Here is a 21036-nt window from a genome sequence, read left to right as displayed (position 1 = left end):
AAAATTACGCTTTCGTCCTTCGTTTAAAATTACGTTTTTACCCTCAGCTCAAAATAAAATTATAACTTTGCCCTTAGCTCAAAATTACGCTTTTGCCCTCGGGTCAAAACCTCTTTTTTTATTTTGTTCCCAGTTTAAAATTACGGTTTCGCTATCCGTTTAAAATTACGTTTTTGCCCCCAGCTTAAAATAAAATGTTGTTTTTTCCTCTAGCTCAAAATTACAATTCAGCCCTCAACTCAAAATTATGTTTTTGCCCACAATTCAAAATAAAATTATATTTTTCCCCGTAGCTCAAAATTATGATTTTGCTCTCAGTTTAAAATTATGATTTCGCCTCCAGTTCAAAATATAATTACGATTTTGCCCTGCCAAAAACTAGTTTATAAAACTAGTTTATAATATTAACCATAACGACCCACAATTTGACCCGATATTTATTTCAATCTTGAATCTTCCCTACCGTTTCAGTTTGACCCCTTTCAATGGAAAACCGCAAATACTCATGCGCTACTGCTACTGAAACCCTAGAATGGATTCGCGCCATTATTCAATTCATCAAACCCTACACCTTCTTCTGGCAATCTCACGTCGTCAATTTCCTCACGGTAACACAATCTCCGCCACTTCTTCTTCTACAATTACTCTTCAATTTCATCATCATTTACTCAACAACAAACCTCAATTAACAGCTTCATCATTGAATATTTGATATTTAGAGGATTAATTTCAGTTCAGTTACTGTGATTTTATAGTTTATGTTTCTGTATTGGTGTTTAATGTTACAGCATAGACTGTGGGAAGCTGTTGATGAAGAATGGATTGATTGTCTCCGAAATGAACCGGTCGAGTGTCTCATTCAAATTCCTTCTGGAATTGTGCAGGTTGTGAGATTATAACTGTTTTTTATTTGAATTTAGAAAGTTTAGTAAGCATAGTGATGATAATTATTATTGTTTGTATCTTGTATATGTATATGTATATGATAACAGGACCGCTGGCCTTCTTCGTTGAAGAAGTTTATCACTACCTTGAGTTCGCTTGCGTTTCCTCGCGAACAAGCGGATTTGAAGAAGGTATGGTGTTTAATTATGCAAGTAATGCAAAATGTGTGTGTTACATTGAAATGTAACTTACTATACACTTTTAGGTGCTGTTTGGCAACTTCTGAATGGTTAAGTGCTGAACCAGTAAGAAGTCTGAACCATTAAGTGCTGAACCAGTAAGAGATCTGAACCATTAAAAGCCAGTATAATGCTTAACCGTTCAGAGGAAAATATCTGACCAATTCAGATTAGAGGTCTTAACCACTCAGACTCAGTATAATGCTTAACCATTCAGAGGCTAATGTCTGAACCATTCAGACATCTGCTTGTGAAACAAACAGTCTGAACCATTAAGTGTTGAACCAGTAAAAGGTCTGAACCATTAAGAGCCCCATTAAGAGCTAAACAAACAGACCCTTCATTTTTTTTTCATTATTGCGTGTAAATAATCTTCTAAGCTTGTGCCATGTCATCATTTTATCTGCTAAAGAAGGTTACTTTCATAGTTTCATACAACGGTAAAAAAAATGAAAGAGTCACATCCTTGTTTCTTAGGTTTTACATATAGTTGAAAACAACATTTTTTTTACATACATTGCTAAATAAGTAAAAGCAAGTTGCGTATTGAATTGACTGAAATTATTGAATGACTTAACGCTTAATGGTTGTAGTTAAGTTATAGTTCCTTAAGTTTTCTGGCTACTTTAGATTGTGCTGCTTGAAGTAATGCTTACAGATTTAGAGTTAAATGCCATTTTAGTCCCTGTGGTTTGGGTCATTTTGCCAGTTTAGTCCAAAGGTTTCATTTTTCACCTGTGGGTCCAAAAAGGTTTCACCGTTGCCATTTTAGTCCACTGGGTTAACTTCATCCATTTTTTCTGTTAACGAGAAGGCCAATTCGGTCATTTTATATGGCCGAATTGCCCTTCTAGTTAACAGAACTACATATAAAATGACCGAATTGGCCTTCTCGTTAACAGAAAAAATGAATGAAGTTAACCCAGTGGATTAAAATGGCAACGGTGAAAACTTTTTGGACCCACAGGTGAAAAATGAAACCTTTGGACTAAACTGGCAAAATGACCCAAACCACAGGGACTAACATGGCATTTAACTCACAGATTTATATATCAAAAGACTGGAAGTTTATTTGTATTATAATTTTTTTCCCTAAAAAGTTTATTTGGAGTGAAAGAAGTGGTAATTTACTCTTTTTTCTTGCAGCTATTACCAAATATGCAGGTGGCTTTGCTTAATAATGTTATAACCCAAGGCATGAATCCGAAGAAAAGACATGAAGTAAGCCACACATACATTTCATTTTTTTATTAGTTATGGATCGTCTGGACAATTAATAATTAATGTCACTAAACCCTGAATCATAATCCTTTTGTGAACTTTTGTACAGATAGAAGCTCTTGCAGCTGTTGTTGGTTCAGTAGCAAGAGATGTTGAAACTAATACAATAATAGACTTAGGTGCAGGCCAGGTAAACTAGTCGTTTTGAGTTTTTGTCGTTGTTTAATAAAACATCATTTCTGTTCTCAGGGTGCTTATTTAAATAGCTTATGCTTATGAGCAGATGTGGATAACTGGCTTCTTGAAAATAACTTATTTCACCTTAGGGGGCAAAATTGTAAATTTGAATCCACCAAGAATAATCAGTTTCATATAAACAATCTCAAGCTGCTTGATTTACTGTATTATAAGTAGAGAAGCACAAGCATCTTTTCAATTCAAACACTCAATGTGCTTGTATGTTTTTTAAACCACAAAAATGGATAGGCAAATTGGAAAATAATAATCCCATCTTTTTGAAATTGGCCGATAATAATCCCAAGTCAGTTATTAGCCAATAATAATCCGACCTCGTCCAATTTTTTTGTAAAATAGTCTGCCGTTAGAATAAGCTTAACGGAGTTAAGTGTTTTTCCGAATTACAAACCGATGTTTTAGGGCTTTTGATCAGAACAAAGATACGAGTCGATTGATGTAAAACTTACCTCGAAATTGTGTTCGAAATGGCTTGAATTTTGTTAATTGGAAGTTAAACACCCGAATTGAAGCACCGTTTTCGTGGGTTGGGGGCAGTATTTCGAGGTAAGTTTTACATCAATCGACTTGTATCCTTGTTCTGATCAAAAGCCCTTAAACATCGGTTTGTAATTCGGAAAAGCACTTAACTCCGTTAAGCTATTTTAACGGCAGACTATTTTACAAAAAAATTGGACGAGGTCAGATTATTATTGGCTAATAACTGACTTGGGATTATTGTCGGCCAATTTCAGAAAGATGAGATTATTATTTTCCAATTTGCCAAATGGATAAGCTGTATAAATTGTCAAATCCCAAACACCCCTATCAACTAATAAAAAGTAAGTATATATAATATATCTATATTTCCTGTATATATTTGACATCTTTCTGACTTACGCTTATGTAGGGTTATCTGTCACAAGTACTCTCTTTCGAGTACCAACTATCTGTAATTGCAATCGATGCCTCTTCTCATCATGGAAGGGTCACACATGAACGTGCAGAACGGATTAAAAAACATTACGAAGCCAAGATGCGTAAATCTAGGTATATAATAAGATAATGAACGATGTCTCTGCTTTCATATTCAAATCTGTATTTATTGACACACGTTGATAAGAGTTAAATGCTTGGTTGGTCCCTGTGGTTTGCGAAAATTGCAGACTTGGTCCTAATGGTTTACTAATTACAGAGTTGGTCCTAGTAGTTGTAATTTTTGCACTCGGGTGGTCCTTACCATGGATGGCCGTTAAAATATTCAGTTAAGTGTGTATGAAATGTCCAAAATACCCTTGTCCATTTAATATACAGTTAAACAAAAGAGAAGCAAAAGCCCTTTCTCCCTATGAAACGAAAGAAAGTACCGGAAGGAAGGAAGCCCATGGCTTGTCTTAGCTTACGCCCCTCTTTCTTTCCCACCGCCTCCACCTCTTCACTTCCAGTTCTCAGAATTACTGCATCTCGCCGTCGGCGACTCATTTGCACCGCTGCTACTCCTGAGTCCTGACTACTACAAACTTCTTAAACTTCCTAAAAATGCTACTTTGCAGGAGATTAAATCCTCCTATCGAGCTCTTGCTCGTAAGGTTAGCTACTTGAAATGGATTTTATCTTATGGCTTGAACATTTAGTATCCTTTGCTTACTCCACAACATTTTTAGCAGAATTATGTTATGCAACAGGTCAATTAGAAGTAATACCTACCATTGAATAGATCATGTGCATTTTCTTTTGGCTTATACTTATTGCTGAATTTGATTTTGATAAATTTTAAATTTTGCTTATGGAACTGAAATGAAGTTAGTTGCTATTTCTGGAAATTCAGTTGGTCCTGTTGTATCTCGAAAAGACAAGTTTGGAAGTAGAATAAAGGTAGAGTGGGTAGGCCACCACCGTCCAACCACCACATTACCCCCTTCTTCCCTTTCAGCAACCACCCTTTAATTTGGCAGATCCGGCGACAACAGCAGCGGTGGTGGGTGGTTTCTGGCACCGGAAGGCGAGGAGGATGACGGTGCCGGAGACGGGGTGGGGGTTGGCAGATCAGTGATGGTGGTTACTGGTGTTTCAGAGAGAGAAAGAGAGATGGTTGAAGAAGAAGATGGTGGGTCTTTTGTTTCTCATTTTTACTTTTTTTTTTAATTTTTAGGGTAATTTGGTCATTAACATCAACTTAACTGAGAAATTTAACAGAGGTTAGTGATAAGGACCACCCGAGTGCAAAAAATACAACTATTAGGACCAACTCTGTAATTAGCGAACCATTGGGACCAAGTTTGCAATTTTCGTAAACCGCAGGGACCAACCATGCATTTAACTCCGTTGATAATCATATGCAACTTTTGTTAGTTTAGGAGGAAAAGGAGTGACAATTCCCCGAACAGTTACATGTCGTGTCCTTTCCTCAGACATGTTGACAACATTGCTGAACTCGAAGGACGGTGATGAACGATGTCAAAACCAATCAACAAATGACACGTGTCCCTTGCTTCTCACTGGTCTTCATGCTTGTGGAGATTTGTCTGTAACGATGCTCCGGTAAGACTCCCATGCGAGTTGCAACTATACTAATCTAGTTTGAGAATCTAGTCTAATGATTATTACTAGAATAAAGTACACGGATGGTCCGTGTGGTTTACCAAAATTTTGGATTTGGTCCCTAGCTCTCCAAAAGTACACAGACGGTCCTTGTTGTTTGCACTTTGTAACGCATTTAGTCCCCGTCTTTTTCCAAAAGTACATGGATGGTCCTTGTGGTTTGCAGTTCGTAACGCATTTAGTCCCCACCTTTTTCCAAAAGTACATGGATGGCTCCTGTGGTTTGCACTTTGTAACGCATTTAGTACCCACCTTTTTCCAAAAGTACATGGATGGTCCCTGTGGTTTGCACTTTGTAAAGCAGTTGGTCCCTAACTTGGACATGCTAAAAACTTCAGATTTGTTGGCTGGGGACTAAATGCATTACAAAGTGCAAACCATAGGGATCATCTGTGTACTTTTCAAAAGCTAGGGACCAAATCCAAAATTTGGTAAACCACAGGGACCATTCGTGTACTTACTCTTATTACAAGGTTTAATTTGCTTGCACTTAGCATTTCATTTGGATCTGGTTTGCCTTTTCATTTGTTTTTATACAAAAGTTCTTGGAGGCCTAACTTTTTACTTGTGTACATAATTTTCAAATAACTTGAATAATATTAATAACTTTTAGAGTAAAATGCACGAATAGTCCCTGTGGTTTGGTGAAATTTCATCTTTAGTCCCCAACTTTTCAGAATTACACTCTTAGTCCCTGTGGTTTGACAAGTTGTTACTCGGATAGTCCCTAAAGCGGATGAAGGTTACTCGGATAGTCCCTGTGGTTTGACAAGTTGTTACTCGGATAGTCCCTGTGGTTTGAAAAGTTGCTACTCAGATAGTCCTTGTCATTTCAGACCCACTTAACCAGAAAAACTAACCTCCATCCGCTTTGGGGACTATCCGAGTAACAACTTGTCAAACTACAGGGACTAAGAGTGTAATTTTGAAAAGTTGGGGACTAAAGGTGAAATTTCACCAAACCACAGGGACTATCCGTGCATTTTACTCTAACTTTTAATAAAATAGGAGAATGTGGTAAAATCTAGCTTACCATATGGATTTGATTGGTCAAATTTTGTGAAAAATCACTACTCACTTCAAGGTTCCCTTCAACAGTTGATATAATGCATGAAAATGTGACTTCCACTACCACTTATAATACTAGTTTGATTTCTGGTCATGCTTATATCTTGAAGGGCATTTTTGGAAAGTGAAGAAGTCAAAGCGGTAGTTAGCATTGGCTGTTGTTATAACCTGCTATCAGAGGAAGAAGATAATGCGCTGTGTGGTTTTCCTATCAGTAGCGGTGTTAAATCAACGGGTTTACATCTTGGAAGAAATTCACGTGATCTCGCTTGCCAGGTATTCAAACGTGTAATATCATTTTCTCGTGGGTTAATTGTATGAAAATATGACTTTCACTATCTTTCCAATTTTCATTGTAGACAACTTACTTTACTTTTTACCGTAGTTTGTAACAGTTTTGTGCAATTAGATGTAAAAGGTTGCACCTAACGGAACGTGCTTCACCTTTTTTACCACTTCATGAAATATTGTTACATATAATTGCACGAAAAAGTCACTGTTACATACAAATAAAAACTGAAGTAAATTGGATACGATGGAGTAAAGGTGAAAGTATGTTACATTCTGGTAATGAACTATGTTTTTTTTTTAAAAACGTTCAAGATCTAAATGTCGGGTTGTTATTTGTTGAATTTGACTAATTAATTAAAATAGGTAACCAACTTTCCTTGTAATATTTTTCACTAAAAATGGTACAAAATTCAAAGAGATTCTTTTTTCTTGGGTAAAATGTAAACATGACCCATGACCCAGGTAACTAGCAAGTGAATTTGGGAACCGTCATTTATGGCAACGTCAATTGACGAAAATAATAAAAAATTCAAAGTTGTTTATGTAAAGCTATATTTTTTTAATATTTTTTTTATTTAACTTAAGTAATATTTGGGATTATGTATGTGGAGGGACACCCAAGTATTTATTATATTTAGAGTAAACTTCCGTTTTGCTCCCTGTGGTTTGGTCACTTTAACGCTTTTGCCCTAATCCTTTAAAAATAGCCATTTTACTCCCTGATCTATGAAGCCCTTCATGATTTTACTCCCCGCCCCTAAACGTCATCCATTTTAAACGTTAGGGTTTTAAAAGGTAATTCATTACTATGGGTTGGGAAAAGACATAATTGCCCATCAAGTGTTTTGCACGTGACAGGCTTTAACGTTTAAAATGGATGACGTTTAAGGCGGGGAGTAAAATCATGAAGGGCTTCATAGATCAGGGAGTAAAATGACTATTTTTAAAGGATTGGGGCAAAACCGTTAAAGTGACCAAACCATAGGGAGCAAAACGGAAGTTTACTCTTATATTTATTAAGGTTACTCACATATATGAAATAATTTATGCATCTAGTTTTGTTTATACCAAATCCAGCCGAAAACATGCCAAAATTTTGCAAAATGACAAGCACCTTAACATTTCTTACATCATATTGTTGCTTTTTAATAGATGGATACAAGGGTATTTTTGTCTTTCAAAAGTTCTAGTGTTCACTATTAAGCATCATCATCACTATTAAGCATGTTTTGGCCAAATCTGGTACATAGACAAAATCAAATGCATGCTTGGGTGGCTTATAATATATCCCATAAATTTTTAAGGAAGTACGATGTTACCCAAAATAGAAATTTGGAGGAAATTTATAACCTTTTTATGCAAATTCTACTTCTGTTTATGCCAGCTAATCAAATTCTTTCATATTAGAGTGCAGATAGATGGAAAGTTATGGAAAATGATGCTAGTCTCCATAATTTTGAATTGCATGCTTTTCGTGCCGCCTTTCAATTGGTATATTTTCTTGCACTATCACATATGACACAAGTTACTATTCTTATAGAGTAAACTGTTATTTTGGTCCCTGTGGTTTGGTCACTTTTGCCACTTTAGTCCAAAACTCAAACTTTTTGCATCTGGGTCCCTGTGGTTTCAGTTTTATTGCCATTTTGGTCCAAAAATGAAATCAGGTCATATTTGTCTTATAAAATCCTGCTATTTTGTCCTTTTCCGCAGAGGCAAAATGATCATTTCTTTTTTATAAATAAATACCATATTTTATAAGACAAATATAACCTGATTTGCCCTTGAGGAAAATGACAAAATTGCAGGATTTTATAAGACAAATATGACTTGATTTCATTTTTGGACCAAAGTGGCAATAAAACTGAAACCACAGGGACCCAGATGCAAAATGTTTGAGTTTTGGACTAAAGTGGCAAAAATAACCAAATCTCAGGGACCAAAATGGCAGTTTACTCATTCTTATATATTAATCCAACTTTGACTTTGACCTTTTTGTAGTTACTTTCTAGATATTTTCCAGAGACCTTGAGCGGAAGTCCTACAATAGGGCGGCAAGGGAAGACTTTGCGCCGCCAACAACAAAATTCCAGGATGAATGGTTACATTTTTACTCAATCTAAAAAAAGAAGAGAAAATGCTGTTTTTTTCCGTGAAGTTTGGCCAGTTTTGCGACTTTCGTCCAAAGGTTTGTTTTTCCGCATATGGATCCAAAAAGTTTGAAATCTTGGCATTTTCATCCGGCTCGTTAACTCCATCCATTATTCCCCGTTAAGTCTGAGGTGTTTTCGTCTTTTTTTGTTAACTTAAAGGGGAATTTGGTCTTTTTAACTTTATTTACAAGCATTCAGCATAATGTATAGGTATTCAAAAAAAAAAAAAAAGAAGCAAAGAAGGTAACAAGACGGAAATGCCCCTGACTTAACGGAGAAAAATAGATGGAGTTAACAGGCCGGATGAAAATGCCAAGATTTCAAACCTTTTGGACCCAGATGCGGAAAAACAAACCTTTGGACGAAAGTTGCAAAAGTGGCCAAGCCTCGGGGACGAAAATGGCATTTTACTCTAAAATATATTATATTATTAATCAACTCAATACTTTCTAGCTCGGCTTGACTCTATTCGATTATGTAGCATGGATTTAATACAAGCTTGATAACGCTTGCGAGCTTTACTGATTAAGTAGTTAGTTTTCTGTTGATTTTGCAGGTTTGGCTACGAACGGGTGTTCTTGTAAACCAGATTCCACGAGTGGCAAGGATGAACATGTTGACACGTGTTCACTTTTCGAAAAGTTTAGCAAGAGTGGATTGCATCGTCTCAATCTTAACCAACCGCACGATGTTGATTTTGCAGGCATTTGGAAGGAGGCTGAACCTTTTCTTGTATGTTTTTTTTTGGATTCAACTCATCTTTTTTTGAACGGCCAACAAACTCAATCCCAAGCACTTTCGGGGCACCCACTGGACAAACGGAGTATTCCGAGAGTAACCCGAGTCCACCACCAATTCCGGGGAAAACCCGGTAACCCACCCGCCCGTAGGCACGACAGTGAAATTACCGGTAAAACCCGTTTGGCTCAAGGATCCAACCCAGGTTTCCCTGGGTCTCCTATCATTGCCCACCAGTGCCTCACTCTGCACCAAGTGGGAGTCGAACCTGCATCTCTCAAGAGAAATGCAAGCCCTCCACCACTTGATCTAGAGATTCAACTTATCTGTCGTTGCATGTGTGGGTCATATCATATCTGCCACGTGGCCACTAATTTTCTAGAGTCCACCTTATATATTTAGCAAGTGATAGTAAAGTAAAATACTTACCTTTGTTTGGTGGCCAACTGGCCAATTTAGAGAGGAGATAGAAGTTAGTGGCCACATTGCAGGAACCAATTGGGTTCCCATATGTACCTTTATATAAGTTGAATCCTTTTTTCCAGAAGGTCAAATTGCATAATATCATATTTAACTTCTTATTTACTAAAATTATTAAATTTACCACTTTTTTACTGTAAAAACTAAATCAACATTATGCCCTGATATAAGTAATTTATTTTTATTTTATTAGATCCTATAACGGGTTGGCGGGTTGGGTTCATTTTAAAACTTCAAAAATTTAAGAATTTTGTGTACTCGTAACAACCAATCATCTTATTTACTTATTTTATATATTTAATAGTATTTAAGGGCGGTTTTATCATTTTTATAGGTAATTTTGTGAGTAATCACAAATTTACTTATAAAAATGATAAAACTACCCTAAAATAATATTAAATACATAATATATATAAAATAATGAGTAAACTGTCAAAATGGTCCCTGAGGTTTGGTCACTTTTGCCACTTTAGTCCAAAACTCAAACCTTTTGAATATAGGTCCTTGTGGTTTCAATTTTGTTGCCATTTTCATCCAAAATCAAAATCTAGTCAGATTTTTCAGTTAAAATCCGTCTTTTTTTTGTCTTTTTCCTCCCTTTTAATGAAGGGCAAAATGGTCTTTTAATGTTTTATTATAACATATTAAAAAAATCTGACCATTTTTCCCTTCATTAAAAGGGAGCAAAAAGTCAAAAAAAACTGGATGTTAACTAAAAAATCTGACCAAATTTTGATTTTGGATGAAAATGGCAACAAAATTGAAACCACAAGGACCCATTTTCAAAATGTTTGAGTTTTGGACTAAAGTGGCAAAAGTGAACAAACCACAGGGGCCATTTTAGCAGTTTACTCTAAAATAATGGTTGGTTGTTAGGAGTTGTTGAAGTTCTTCAAAATTTTGAAGTTCTGAAATGATCCTGACCCTAGACCTCAAAACGATTAAATATGAAATATTTAATGTTTTGAAAAGGTAAATACGATATTATGAAAATAGAAGGTTATGTTATATATATATATGAAATTGATCATAACTTTCTTCATGATGTAGGAGGTCATAGGGCCATATTGGTCGCTTAGAGCCGCTCTTGGTCCCGTTTTGGAAACACTGATTCTACTTGATCGGTTATTGTTCCTTCAAGAACAAGGTGATTCCGTCGAAGCAATTATGGTACCAATTTTTAATCCTAATATATCACCCAGAAACGTCGCATTGATTGCTAAGAAGATCTAACACGAGCTCCACGATGATACCTTATTTCGTTAAACATTTTGAGCTGACCGATGATACCTTATTTCGTTAAACATTTTGAGTTCGGTCAGCGGGCAGCAATTGGCATACATATACCATTGAAGTAGTAAAATAACTATTTCAAGAGTGGACTATATCATCGAATGATCTTGACAGTCTTGTCATATTCGTTTTGTCAGTACTTATGGATTTTGTCATTTTTAAATTAGATTCAACTTGGTATGTGTTTATTGGATCAATTTTTTATATAATCCAAAAATTATAATAGTATAAATATAAATGTCATTTTTAAATTAGATTCAACTTGGTATGTGTTTATTGGATAGATTTTTTATATAATTAAAAAATTATAATAGTATAAAAAAATATAAAAAAATTGCTACTTTCGGGTCAACATAACTATCGGCGACTATGTTCGTGATAGGTGGTTGGTTAACAATTTATTTGTCTTTTTTAATTCTTTTTTTTTTTTTTTTTGCAAAAGTAAAGACGGCATCCTAGTCATCACAATCCTCATTTGAGAAAATCATGAGAATAATATTTGTATGGTAGTGTTTTTAAGAATATACGATAGTGTTTATACCATGTATCTTTCTATCTATATAATTATAAAAATAAGTTAAATTAGTTTTTACATATCTAGCTAGCAATTTGCTCAATTATTTTGTGTATCTACTTTATGTGTATCACTAAAAATATTTGAAAACAAGCAAACTTGATTTATTTTTTATTTGTGCCACCTGCATGAGTCTATTTCTCATGTAGTTTTTTTTTTTTATATTTTAAAAATAATTGAAAACAAACAAACTAGATTTATTTATATTTTTTATTTGTGCCACCTGCTTGAGTCTATTTCTCATGGTTTTTTTAATTAACATTTTTGAGGATACATAAAGATAGAGTGGATATGTAAAATTAGTTATTAGGCAAAAAATTGGGATAACAAGTAAATATACCCAAAATTATTTTTTCTAATAGTTTTCTGTATTTTTATTATTTTAAATATTCGATTATACTAATCTTAAAAGATTGGAATAACAAATAATTTAGCATTTACTATTTGGTTTATTAAGATTATTATGATAGTGTCATAAATCATAATCACATCATATGATATTAATTAAAAAGGATTTAGGTTTTCTTATATCCACTTGCTTAAACACATCTCTAATGCAGTCAAAATCATGTATTTGTTGCTATGCCTATAGGATGTGTTAGTATGATGCTCCACCTAATGAGGAAAATAATGGGGCTGCTTTCTTCATTGAGTTAATGACTTATGACTTTCGCATTTGTTTTTATCACACATTATATATTAATATAATATTAAACACACTATGTAATAAGAGTCCGAAAATTTTATTTTATAGTGTAAAATATTGGATTTTAAGAGTCCGATCACTGTCAATTTGGATTTTAAGAGTCTGGCCACACTGAGTTTTCGTCCAAGCTCCACCACTAGTTGAGTGGCCAAGGGGTTTGGGTGGCTATACTTGTTTTTCTGTGTTGTTCACTAACCACTTGTTTACATAAAGGATACCTGAGTTGCATGAGTATGGGATAAGATTTTACAATAAATTCACGCGTTAGAAACGTGTGAAAAAAGTACATTTCATTGTTCATTGTTTATTATAATATATTTATATGTTGCTTTTGTTTCAATATGATGGATTCGATGTATGTTGAAAAGAAAAGGAGGCAACTTAAAAGTTAAAACACATTGAAAACATTGTGAAGGTTTTTATTATCGGTCTAAATTGAGTTAATAAAGATTTTAGTTGTTTAACTTTGTGAGACTTACATTGAGAATAGAAGTTATGCACAATTTTAATTAATCATGGAGTTGATCATTTGTAGATATATGATGCTTTATTATCATTTACCCTTAAGTAAAAATGTGAAGTCACCAAACACCAAGTAAATATTAAATTATAAAAATAAAAAGTTATTATAAGTAAATATTAAATTATAAAAATAAAAAGAGATATAAAGTCAAGAGTCATTCTTATCAAGTTGTAAATTTTTAAGCCAGAGAAAATCTAATGAGATTTAGTTTCTTTTTTATATACTAGACGTGTTAATTTAAAATTATAGCTGAAACATTAAATGTGTTAAAAGTGGGGTTTGAGGTAGGGGAAATAGTAGAGACTGTAGGATGGTTGAATGTCTATTTTTAATCTGCCCAACACATATGCTTATTAACATTTTTGATCATATACACGTAGTATACCTACTTTGATTATGTAAATCTCAACAAACTCAAATCTTTTTTCTTATTAACTAATAATTAATGACAAGTTTACATTGATATATCATTCATCTTTCAAATTTTACCCAAAACAGGCTATAACCGTTACGATTTTATACTTAAAAGTTAAAAATGAGGTTTTGTGACATAGTAATCACAAGTTAACTTCACACACTTCACCTTTGTATCGAAGACCATTCGTTTGTGCTAACCGATCATTTTAGAAAAGACAAAATGTATTTTAATAATTTTTTACTGAAATCAAAATCATGATCCATTAACTGATAATCAGAGCCGGCTTAAAATATTGTAGGCCCAAAGCGGATAAAAAATTGAGGCCTTTTTCATAAAAAAATAAAAGAAAAAAATTGTTTTAGATCCTATTATTCATATATTATCTGTGTGTATACATAATTATAGTTCATAAATCTCAATATCAAGAATCTTAAATGCAGATCACCTACATATAATATGTTTTTTTTTGTAGAAGTGAGGCCCTATAGAATTGATAGCCCAAAACACTTGTTTTATTTCACTCCCCCTTGAGCCGGCCCTACCGATAATAATTTATATCTGATAACATGAGGATTTGATCAATAACACCTACAAACTTTCACTTTGATTGTTTTAGGGAAATTTCACTATAAATTCATAGTGATATATGTTGGCTACACATCATACCTACAAGGGGGTATATCATAACAGATAAGTTACTTGAGACATCACATTATTATATGCGAAAACATGTCTTGTGTAAACGCGTGATCATAATACTTCAGGGTCATCTCAAGCTTTTTAAAGTCCAAAGCGGATGATAAAAGAATTGCGTTTGATCCTATGATTCATATATCATTGTATGCAATGTTGTAGAAGGCGTTAGGCGCTAGTCGGGCGGTGAGGTACCGCATAGGGATTAATCGGGGGATTAATCAGAATGGACTTTTTATATATATTTTTAAAAAATTATATAAATATATAGTTAACTTTATACTTTTTATATACAAATTTACAAGTTTGGGAGCCATATATAAAGTTGTTAAAGATAGAAGGGGTTAAATGTTAAAATACCCAAACTTAATTAAACCTAACCTACCATCTCTTTCATTATACGCCGTTCTTCCCTCTCATCAGACGCCGCTCTTCACTCCTCATCAGACATGGCGCACAAGAAAGAAACCCTAGCCCCAATTTTGGTTCCAAACAAGGTAAGAACTCATTCCATTAGATCGATTTGGTCCAATTTTGACCGATTAGGTCCGATTTTTGACCGATTTTCCCTGATTTTGACCACTGCCGCCTAGTTTGACCGATTTGCCAAAATCCAGGCGTCAGACTTCCGATGAGCGTCTAATCAGCGCCTAGGCGCGATTTCTGCAACATTGATTGTATGTGTACGTACAATTATACACCACAAAGCAAAAATTGACACACCCCACCACAAACGATATGAAAGCCCAAATCACCTACATATATTATTATTTTATTTATTTATTTATTTAATTTGAATCTAAGGGTCTCTAAGAAATTAGGGGCCCAAATCCTTTAATTTATTTTACTTCTCCTTAACCTATCCAGGTAGGGATTACAATAGGTCGGGTATGGACCAGGTATGACTAATCTCATATCCATACCCGGTTGTAAAATCTTGTCCCATACCCGGTTTATTACCCGTCGGGTATCGAGCATACCCGCAGGTAACCGGCATACCCGTTGCGATTTTCATGTATATATATATATATATATATATATATATATATTTTACTTTTCTTTATAACTTTATGTTTTAAAAATCTATATAATATATTTAATTATGATAAATATATACATATCATCACAACCATAATAATATTTGATATATTTAAAAATGTAAATATATTATATATTAATCTCTAACATATAAATGAGAATAATTCTATCAAAATATATATTTAAAATGAAAAGCTTTTTTTTTTTCAATTAATAAAGCTACAAAAAATATGAAACCTTACTAAAAGATAGTTAAAGGAAAATAAATATAAAACTTAAAGTTTTCGGGTATATGTTTCAGGTAAACGGATATATATTTTCGAGTAATCAGGTCGGGCATCATCTAATCTTATACCCGTCCTATACCCATGAAATATTTTTTTATATACTCATACCCGGCCCAATACCCGTCAGATAGACAGGTATCTGGTATACCTGTCCCAATACCCGTCAGATAGACAGTAATCAATGTCACCCAAATAGTGTCCGATGTAAAAGGGTTGGGTTATCTTTGGTATAGGAGTAGGATGAGAGACGGTAACGTGGATTGGAAAAAATGGTGTAATTTCTCTTTTGATTTGATGTAATTGTTTGGGCGGTTTTCTCCGTCGTGGAGTTCCGCGGTGTTTAATGAAGTTCAAGTTCCAAAAAAAAAAAAAAAAAAACCCTATCCCAAATGCTTCAGGTTTCAGATATATCCGTCGGGATTAGATATTTTTAGCATCCCTACATCCATGTAACACTTCTGTAAATACAAAACCGCAACCATAAATGTTTCTTTTTTTGTAAATTCTTTATATAATTAGTGGGAAAGTACAGATTTTTAGAGGAAGAGTGATGAGACGTGTTGAATGTGAACTGCAGTTGGTGACCAATCCTGGCATGGCTTGGCTGGACATACATACACTCACTTCTTCCTAAACGTAATTACCACCTTAATTAATAATTATTATTTATTGACCATATTACCCTTCTAGTCAACCATACTTTAGAATAAATAAATATATTGATATATCATAGATTTTCATATTATAAAAGGAGTTCCCTATTTGGCGCTCTCTCACAAGTCATTACACCAAAACACACACACACAAACACACATCGATACACCATGAGCAACCTGAGTTTGGTGGAAGCCACACTACCCCCAGGCTTTAGATTCCATCCAAGAGACGAAGAACTCGTATGCGATTACTTGTTCAACAAGTTATCTCTTCTTGTTGAAGTTGATCTAAACAAGTGCGAGCCATGGGATCTTCCTGGTAATCTTTTAATTAATTCTTAATCTCATTTTCGATACGTGTAAACGAGTATGAGATAGGTTTGCCAAATCATCTCTTACTATATAAGTAAGTACATACAGTCGATTTCAAAAAGTAAATCAATTATATTTTAGATACATCTTATTGTTAAAAAAATTGTTAAAAAAATACATTGATAAATTAGTTCACTTTAAGGAAAAGGGATAGGAGTTTAAATGGATAATTTCTGTCAAACATTAAAACAAGCCTACTATTAGTTATATTAGTATTTTCTTTCCTATTTCTTATATACAAATTAATAAGACCTTTAATCATCAAAAGTGAAATCAATAAAATTATATTATTATTATTTTATAGACTTGAGAATGGTTTTCTCACAATTTCTTTCTATGTTACACTTTGTGCAATATTAATTGTGTACTTGTATTTTACACATGGTATTTTTTTTTTACCACCAATGACTTTTACTGATGATAAAAATGACTGATTAAAAATTTTACGGGTGATATCACCCACAAATATATGAAAAAAATAATCTTTTTTTTCAAAATTGTAGGCGCGCCGTCAACGCAAGTGGCTTACCAAACACTAAAAGAAAATATTGAGTTTTTAAATATCTAGTCAGTGATATGTCGGTGAATATGTCATCGGCGACTTGTGGTTAAAAAGTCGTTGACAATCCGTCAATGAAGTGATCTTTGGTGAATTGGTGTTATGCTGGTAATATGTCGATGTTATGTTGGTAGTATCCGTCAGTGGAGAGACCACACCAAATTTTTCCATAGAATTTCATTAGACGAATTACCGACAATAAATATATTTTCTGACAGATAAACAACGGATCTTGCATTCGGCAAAGTTGTTTAATTAACTTATAGTGGTTATACGACACACACGCTTACAATTTTAGAAAGAGAGACTACACATCCAAACTCATTTTAAAATAATTCTAAATACATATGAATCGATAGGAGTACAATATATGTGTATGTATATCTTGATCTACGTGTTATTTTGTCATTCACACACATACACAAAAAAGATGGAAAGTTCTTTCGTATTCCATATTTCTTTCACTTACTTTATAATGAAATTGACATTTATCCCTTTGTCTTCATTTGAAAATAATAATAATGAGCAACCCTAAAGTGTTAAAATAATAATAATAATGACCAGTCCTAAAGTGTTATTCTATTGTAAGATTATATTATACTATACAATAAAATACACTACTGTGTATTATACAATAAAACTACAAAATACATATGAAATAAAAATATGACATACAAAATGGAAGGAAAGATCTTAACTTGTGTTCAATAGAATCAATACATATATTGATTATATGTGGATTTTCTTTTTTTTTTTTTTTTCACACTATGAAAAAAATTATAATAATAAAATATGGATTACTTTTAAGATGATCATCATTTTTCAAAGAGTGGTTAAACTGGGCGTTAACATATAACTAACTAATAATACACATATTTATTGTTAGATTTTGATGGTTTAGCTTCATGCATAAATTATTATTATTATTATTGTTATAAAGGAAGTGATAAGCTAGTGTGGCCAAATTTGGGTGGCCCTCTCTTAACCTTAATTGTCGTTCACTGCCCACGTGATTGGCCCTCACACACCACCAATTCACGTCTAAAAACAACAAATTATAATTATTATCAATATTATTAAGATCACTCACATAGCATATTTACTTTATATGTGATTCACATGTTTATATGGTTTTAGTTATATAAAATTCCATACAATAATATCCATCGTGTACGAACACTTTTAGTAAAGTAGTTCATATGGAAAAATACTTATGATCCAATTCATGAACATACCTATTAATTTTGTTATGTTTGGAATTTAGGTGTCTATCAACTCAGTTTATAAAATTCTTAAAATTTGGTTATAAAAACCACATAAAATTCCATACAATAATATCCATCATGTACGAACAATTCTAGTGAAGTAGCACTCATATTAAAAATAATATACTTATGATCCAATTCATGAACATACCTATTTTTTTATGTTCGAAATTTAGGTGTCTATCAACTCAATTTACAAAATTCTTAATTTTTGGTTAATGAAAAACACAAAAAAAAAAAAAAAAAGTTCTAGTTATATAAAATTCCATACAATAATATCCATCATGTACGAACAAATCTAGTGAAGTAGTTCATATGGAGAATAATATACTTATTATCCAATTGACATATTTTGTTCAGAATTTTGGTGTCATCAACTCAATTTATAAAATTATTAAAATTTGGTTATGAAAACCACATAAAAAAGAATATACCGGTGTCATGGGTGCTTCTTAGTCTTTTAATAACTTGTTCGTCACCTTACTTGTTTTTTTAATTAAAATCGATCAACTAGCATAGATTAAATAAAATGTAATATGTGGCTAATAAAATAGTTTTAATATATAACTGATTTTGATATATATAGGAATTAAACAGGTGAGTGGTGTCTACACATATTTTTCTTTTTAAAGAGAATATAAAAGATAACTACTTTATTATGGTAATAAAGCTGAGACAGCTTAGTTTCTCAAAATTGATAGCGATGTGTCAGTGGTTTTATATCTTGTTTTGTATTCAGTGTATCTATGTTCTATAACTTACTTTTCGTAAACGTAATATAGCAATATCAGTTTTCCAATTTATATTTATTTCGTATACGGTGTGATAGCTCATGATCCGAAACACGACACAAACACGATATAAAAATAATTATTTTTTTTTGGCTAAAATAACTTGTATAAGTTTATTAAACATGTTAACTTAAACATGACCTGTATAATAAGATCCGAAACACGACACAAACACGATATAAAAATAATCATTTTTTTTTGGCTACAATAACTTGTATGAGCTTATTAAACATGTTAACCTAAACACGACGTGTATAATAAACATGTTAACTTGAACAAAACCGATTAACCTATTTAAGTTCAAGGGTTCTAAAAAATTAGCGAAGTGACTAATTATAATGAATTTATATATGTTAGATACGGCATGTGTGGGAGGCAAGGAATGGTACTTCTATAGCCAGCGAGATCGAAAATATGCAACAGGATTGCGTACAAATAGGGCCACTGTGTCAGGGTACTGGAAGGCAACTGGAAAAGACAGATCTATCCTTCGAAACCGCACACTTGTTGGGATGAGAAAGACTCTTGTTTTCTATCTTGGAAGGGCACCCAAAGGAAAGAAAACTGATTGGGTCATGCATGAATTCAGGCTACAAGATCCTCAATCACCTCAACTTGATTCTTCACTCAAGGTCTTAATTCATTTCTCTTTATTTTTCTTTCTTTCTCTTAAATGACACTTTTATTGTAGAACCACTTTTAAGCAGAGAACTGTTAGAATCGCGTAATACACTTGTATGCGTTGTTTGACATGCTTAATGAGCGAAAAAAAAAAACATTCAAAGCAAAAGATACAACTGTTTATGCAATTCTTACGCTTCTTTACTTAAATCTGGTTTTGTATTTAATGTCGCTTTTGATATTGTATATAGTTGTAGTGTTAATATTGATTATATGCTTATATGTTATGATATTATTATTATTACAGGAAGACTGGGTGTTGTGTAGAGTGTTTTGCAAAAATAGAGAAAGAATTATTGATGGAAAACAAGTTGATAACAATGTGGGAAGCATAAGCAAGTATGAAGGACATGAAGATACATTAAGTTGCTCTTCATCTCTACCACCACTAATGGACCCTTACACTCTCTCTTTTGACCAAAGTCAACCCACCAATAATAATATATTTAGCCAGCAAGTGCCCTGCTTCTCCACCACTTACAACCAATCTACTCCCCAATATGATCTAACTAACCACAATCACCTTCTATTCTCCACCAATGTAACACCACAATTGGCACCGCCGCCACCACCACCACCACCCGATCATACAATTCTGTCATCATCTTCATCATCGTCACAATGTTGTGAGAACAAGGATATGATCAAAGCTATTTTGAGTCGTTTCAACATGGACAAACAAATTAATTTCAACGAGTCAACGTTCGACTTTGGTGATCAAGGGACTTCTGATCAAAGCTTTTTGTCGGATGCATCATTGCCTGTTACCATGTGGTACCCTTAGTTATCGAATAATTGTATTAAATATAGTTTTAGTTACACTAAACTATAATTTGCACCCTTTCTGTCATTATATATGAAACCAAATTATCTTCACATTTTACTTTTGATTTCTAGCATTGTATGTAAATAATGTATCTTTTATAACTATATAAATGATGACATGACAGGTAGTTTTTAGTAACACAGTCATAATACTTATGATGATAAAAAGGTTATATAAGTTGTATTTTAGCGTAATATATAACTTATTAATACTATAGTTATTGTGCTATAGGGTGTAATTTGTTTCATTCCTTCATAAAATCAAAATGTATCATACAAAGACACATGTACATAACAAAACATATGAATGTTTACTTGTGTGAATCGTATAAGAAAAACAAAATTATAGTAACTAATTAAGATAAAATGTAACACGAATTCGAAGACTATATAGAAAACTCTTTGGTCAAAACCCAATAGACTATACTGCTTTAAACTTGTTTAT

The 21036-nt window shown here is 33.1% G+C and overlaps 2 protein-coding genes across 3 annotated transcripts; both read left to right on the top strand.

Moving 5' to 3' along the window:
* The first annotated feature begins 428 nt into the window (after positions 1-428).
* LOC110942184 (methyltransferase-like protein 25) lies at positions 429-11391 on the top strand. 2 transcript variants are annotated; one of them, XR_002594638.2, is made up of 12 exons: positions 429-608; positions 789-884; positions 993-1076; positions 2271-2345; positions 2455-2535; positions 3490-3629; positions 4932-5120; positions 6359-6524; positions 7947-8030; positions 8552-8640; positions 9249-9424; positions 10961-11391. XR_002594638.2 is itself a non-coding variant. In XM_022183929.2 (12 exons), exons 1-12 carry the CDS (start codon positions 486-488, stop codon positions 11141-11143), a joined length of 1497 nt encoding a protein of 498 aa, XP_022039621.1. In that variant the 5' UTR covers positions 430-485; the 3' UTR covers positions 11144-11391. The 2 variants fall into 2 exon arrangements, 1 of the variants encoding a protein (XP_022039621.1); XM_022183929.2 differs by having other exon boundaries at positions 430-608; positions 8541-8640.
* A 4842-nt stretch (positions 11392-16233) lies between these two features.
* LOC110942185 (NAC domain-containing protein 21/22) lies at positions 16234-20730 on the top strand. The gene is made up of 3 exons (XM_022183930.2): positions 16234-16417; positions 19443-19717; positions 20014-20730. Exons 1-3 carry the CDS (start codon positions 16267-16269, stop codon positions 20548-20550), a joined length of 963 nt encoding a protein of 320 aa, XP_022039622.1. The 5' UTR covers positions 16234-16266; the 3' UTR covers positions 20551-20730.
* Positions 20731-21036: the final 306 nt, after the last annotated feature.

Source organism: Helianthus annuus, chromosome 5 (genome assembly GCF_002127325.2).
Source record: "Helianthus annuus cultivar XRQ/B chromosome 5, HanXRQr2.0-SUNRISE, whole genome shotgun sequence".
Taxonomy (NCBI): domain Eukaryota; kingdom Viridiplantae; phylum Streptophyta; class Magnoliopsida; order Asterales; family Asteraceae; genus Helianthus; species Helianthus annuus.
This window is presented reverse-complemented; position numbering and strand designations above follow the sequence as displayed.

Excerpts from the sequence above, each read along its gene's own strand:
- LOC110942184 (XM_022183929.2), top strand. The coding sequence starts at position 486 with ATGGAAAACCGCAAATACTCATGCGCTACTGCTACTGAAACCCTAGAA. Across the intron at positions 2,346-2,454 it reads ATCCGAAGAAAAGACATGAA|ATAGAAGCTCTTGCAGCTGT; the intron begins GTAAGCCACACA and ends ACTTTTGTACAG. Across the intron at positions 5,121-6,358 it reads TTGTCTGTAACGATGCTCCG|GGCATTTTTGGAAAGTGAAG; the intron begins GTAAGACTCCCA and ends TATATCTTGAAG.
- LOC110942185 (XM_022183930.2), top strand. The coding sequence starts at position 16,267 with ATGAGCAACCTGAGTTTGGTGGAAGCCACACTACCCCCAGGCTTTAGA. Across the intron at positions 16,418-19,442 it reads CGAGCCATGGGATCTTCCTG|ATACGGCATGTGTGGGAGGC; the intron begins GTAATCTTTTAA and ends TATATATGTTAG. Across the intron at positions 19,718-20,013 it reads AACTTGATTCTTCACTCAAG|GAAGACTGGGTGTTGTGTAG; the intron begins GTCTTAATTCAT and ends TTATTATTACAG.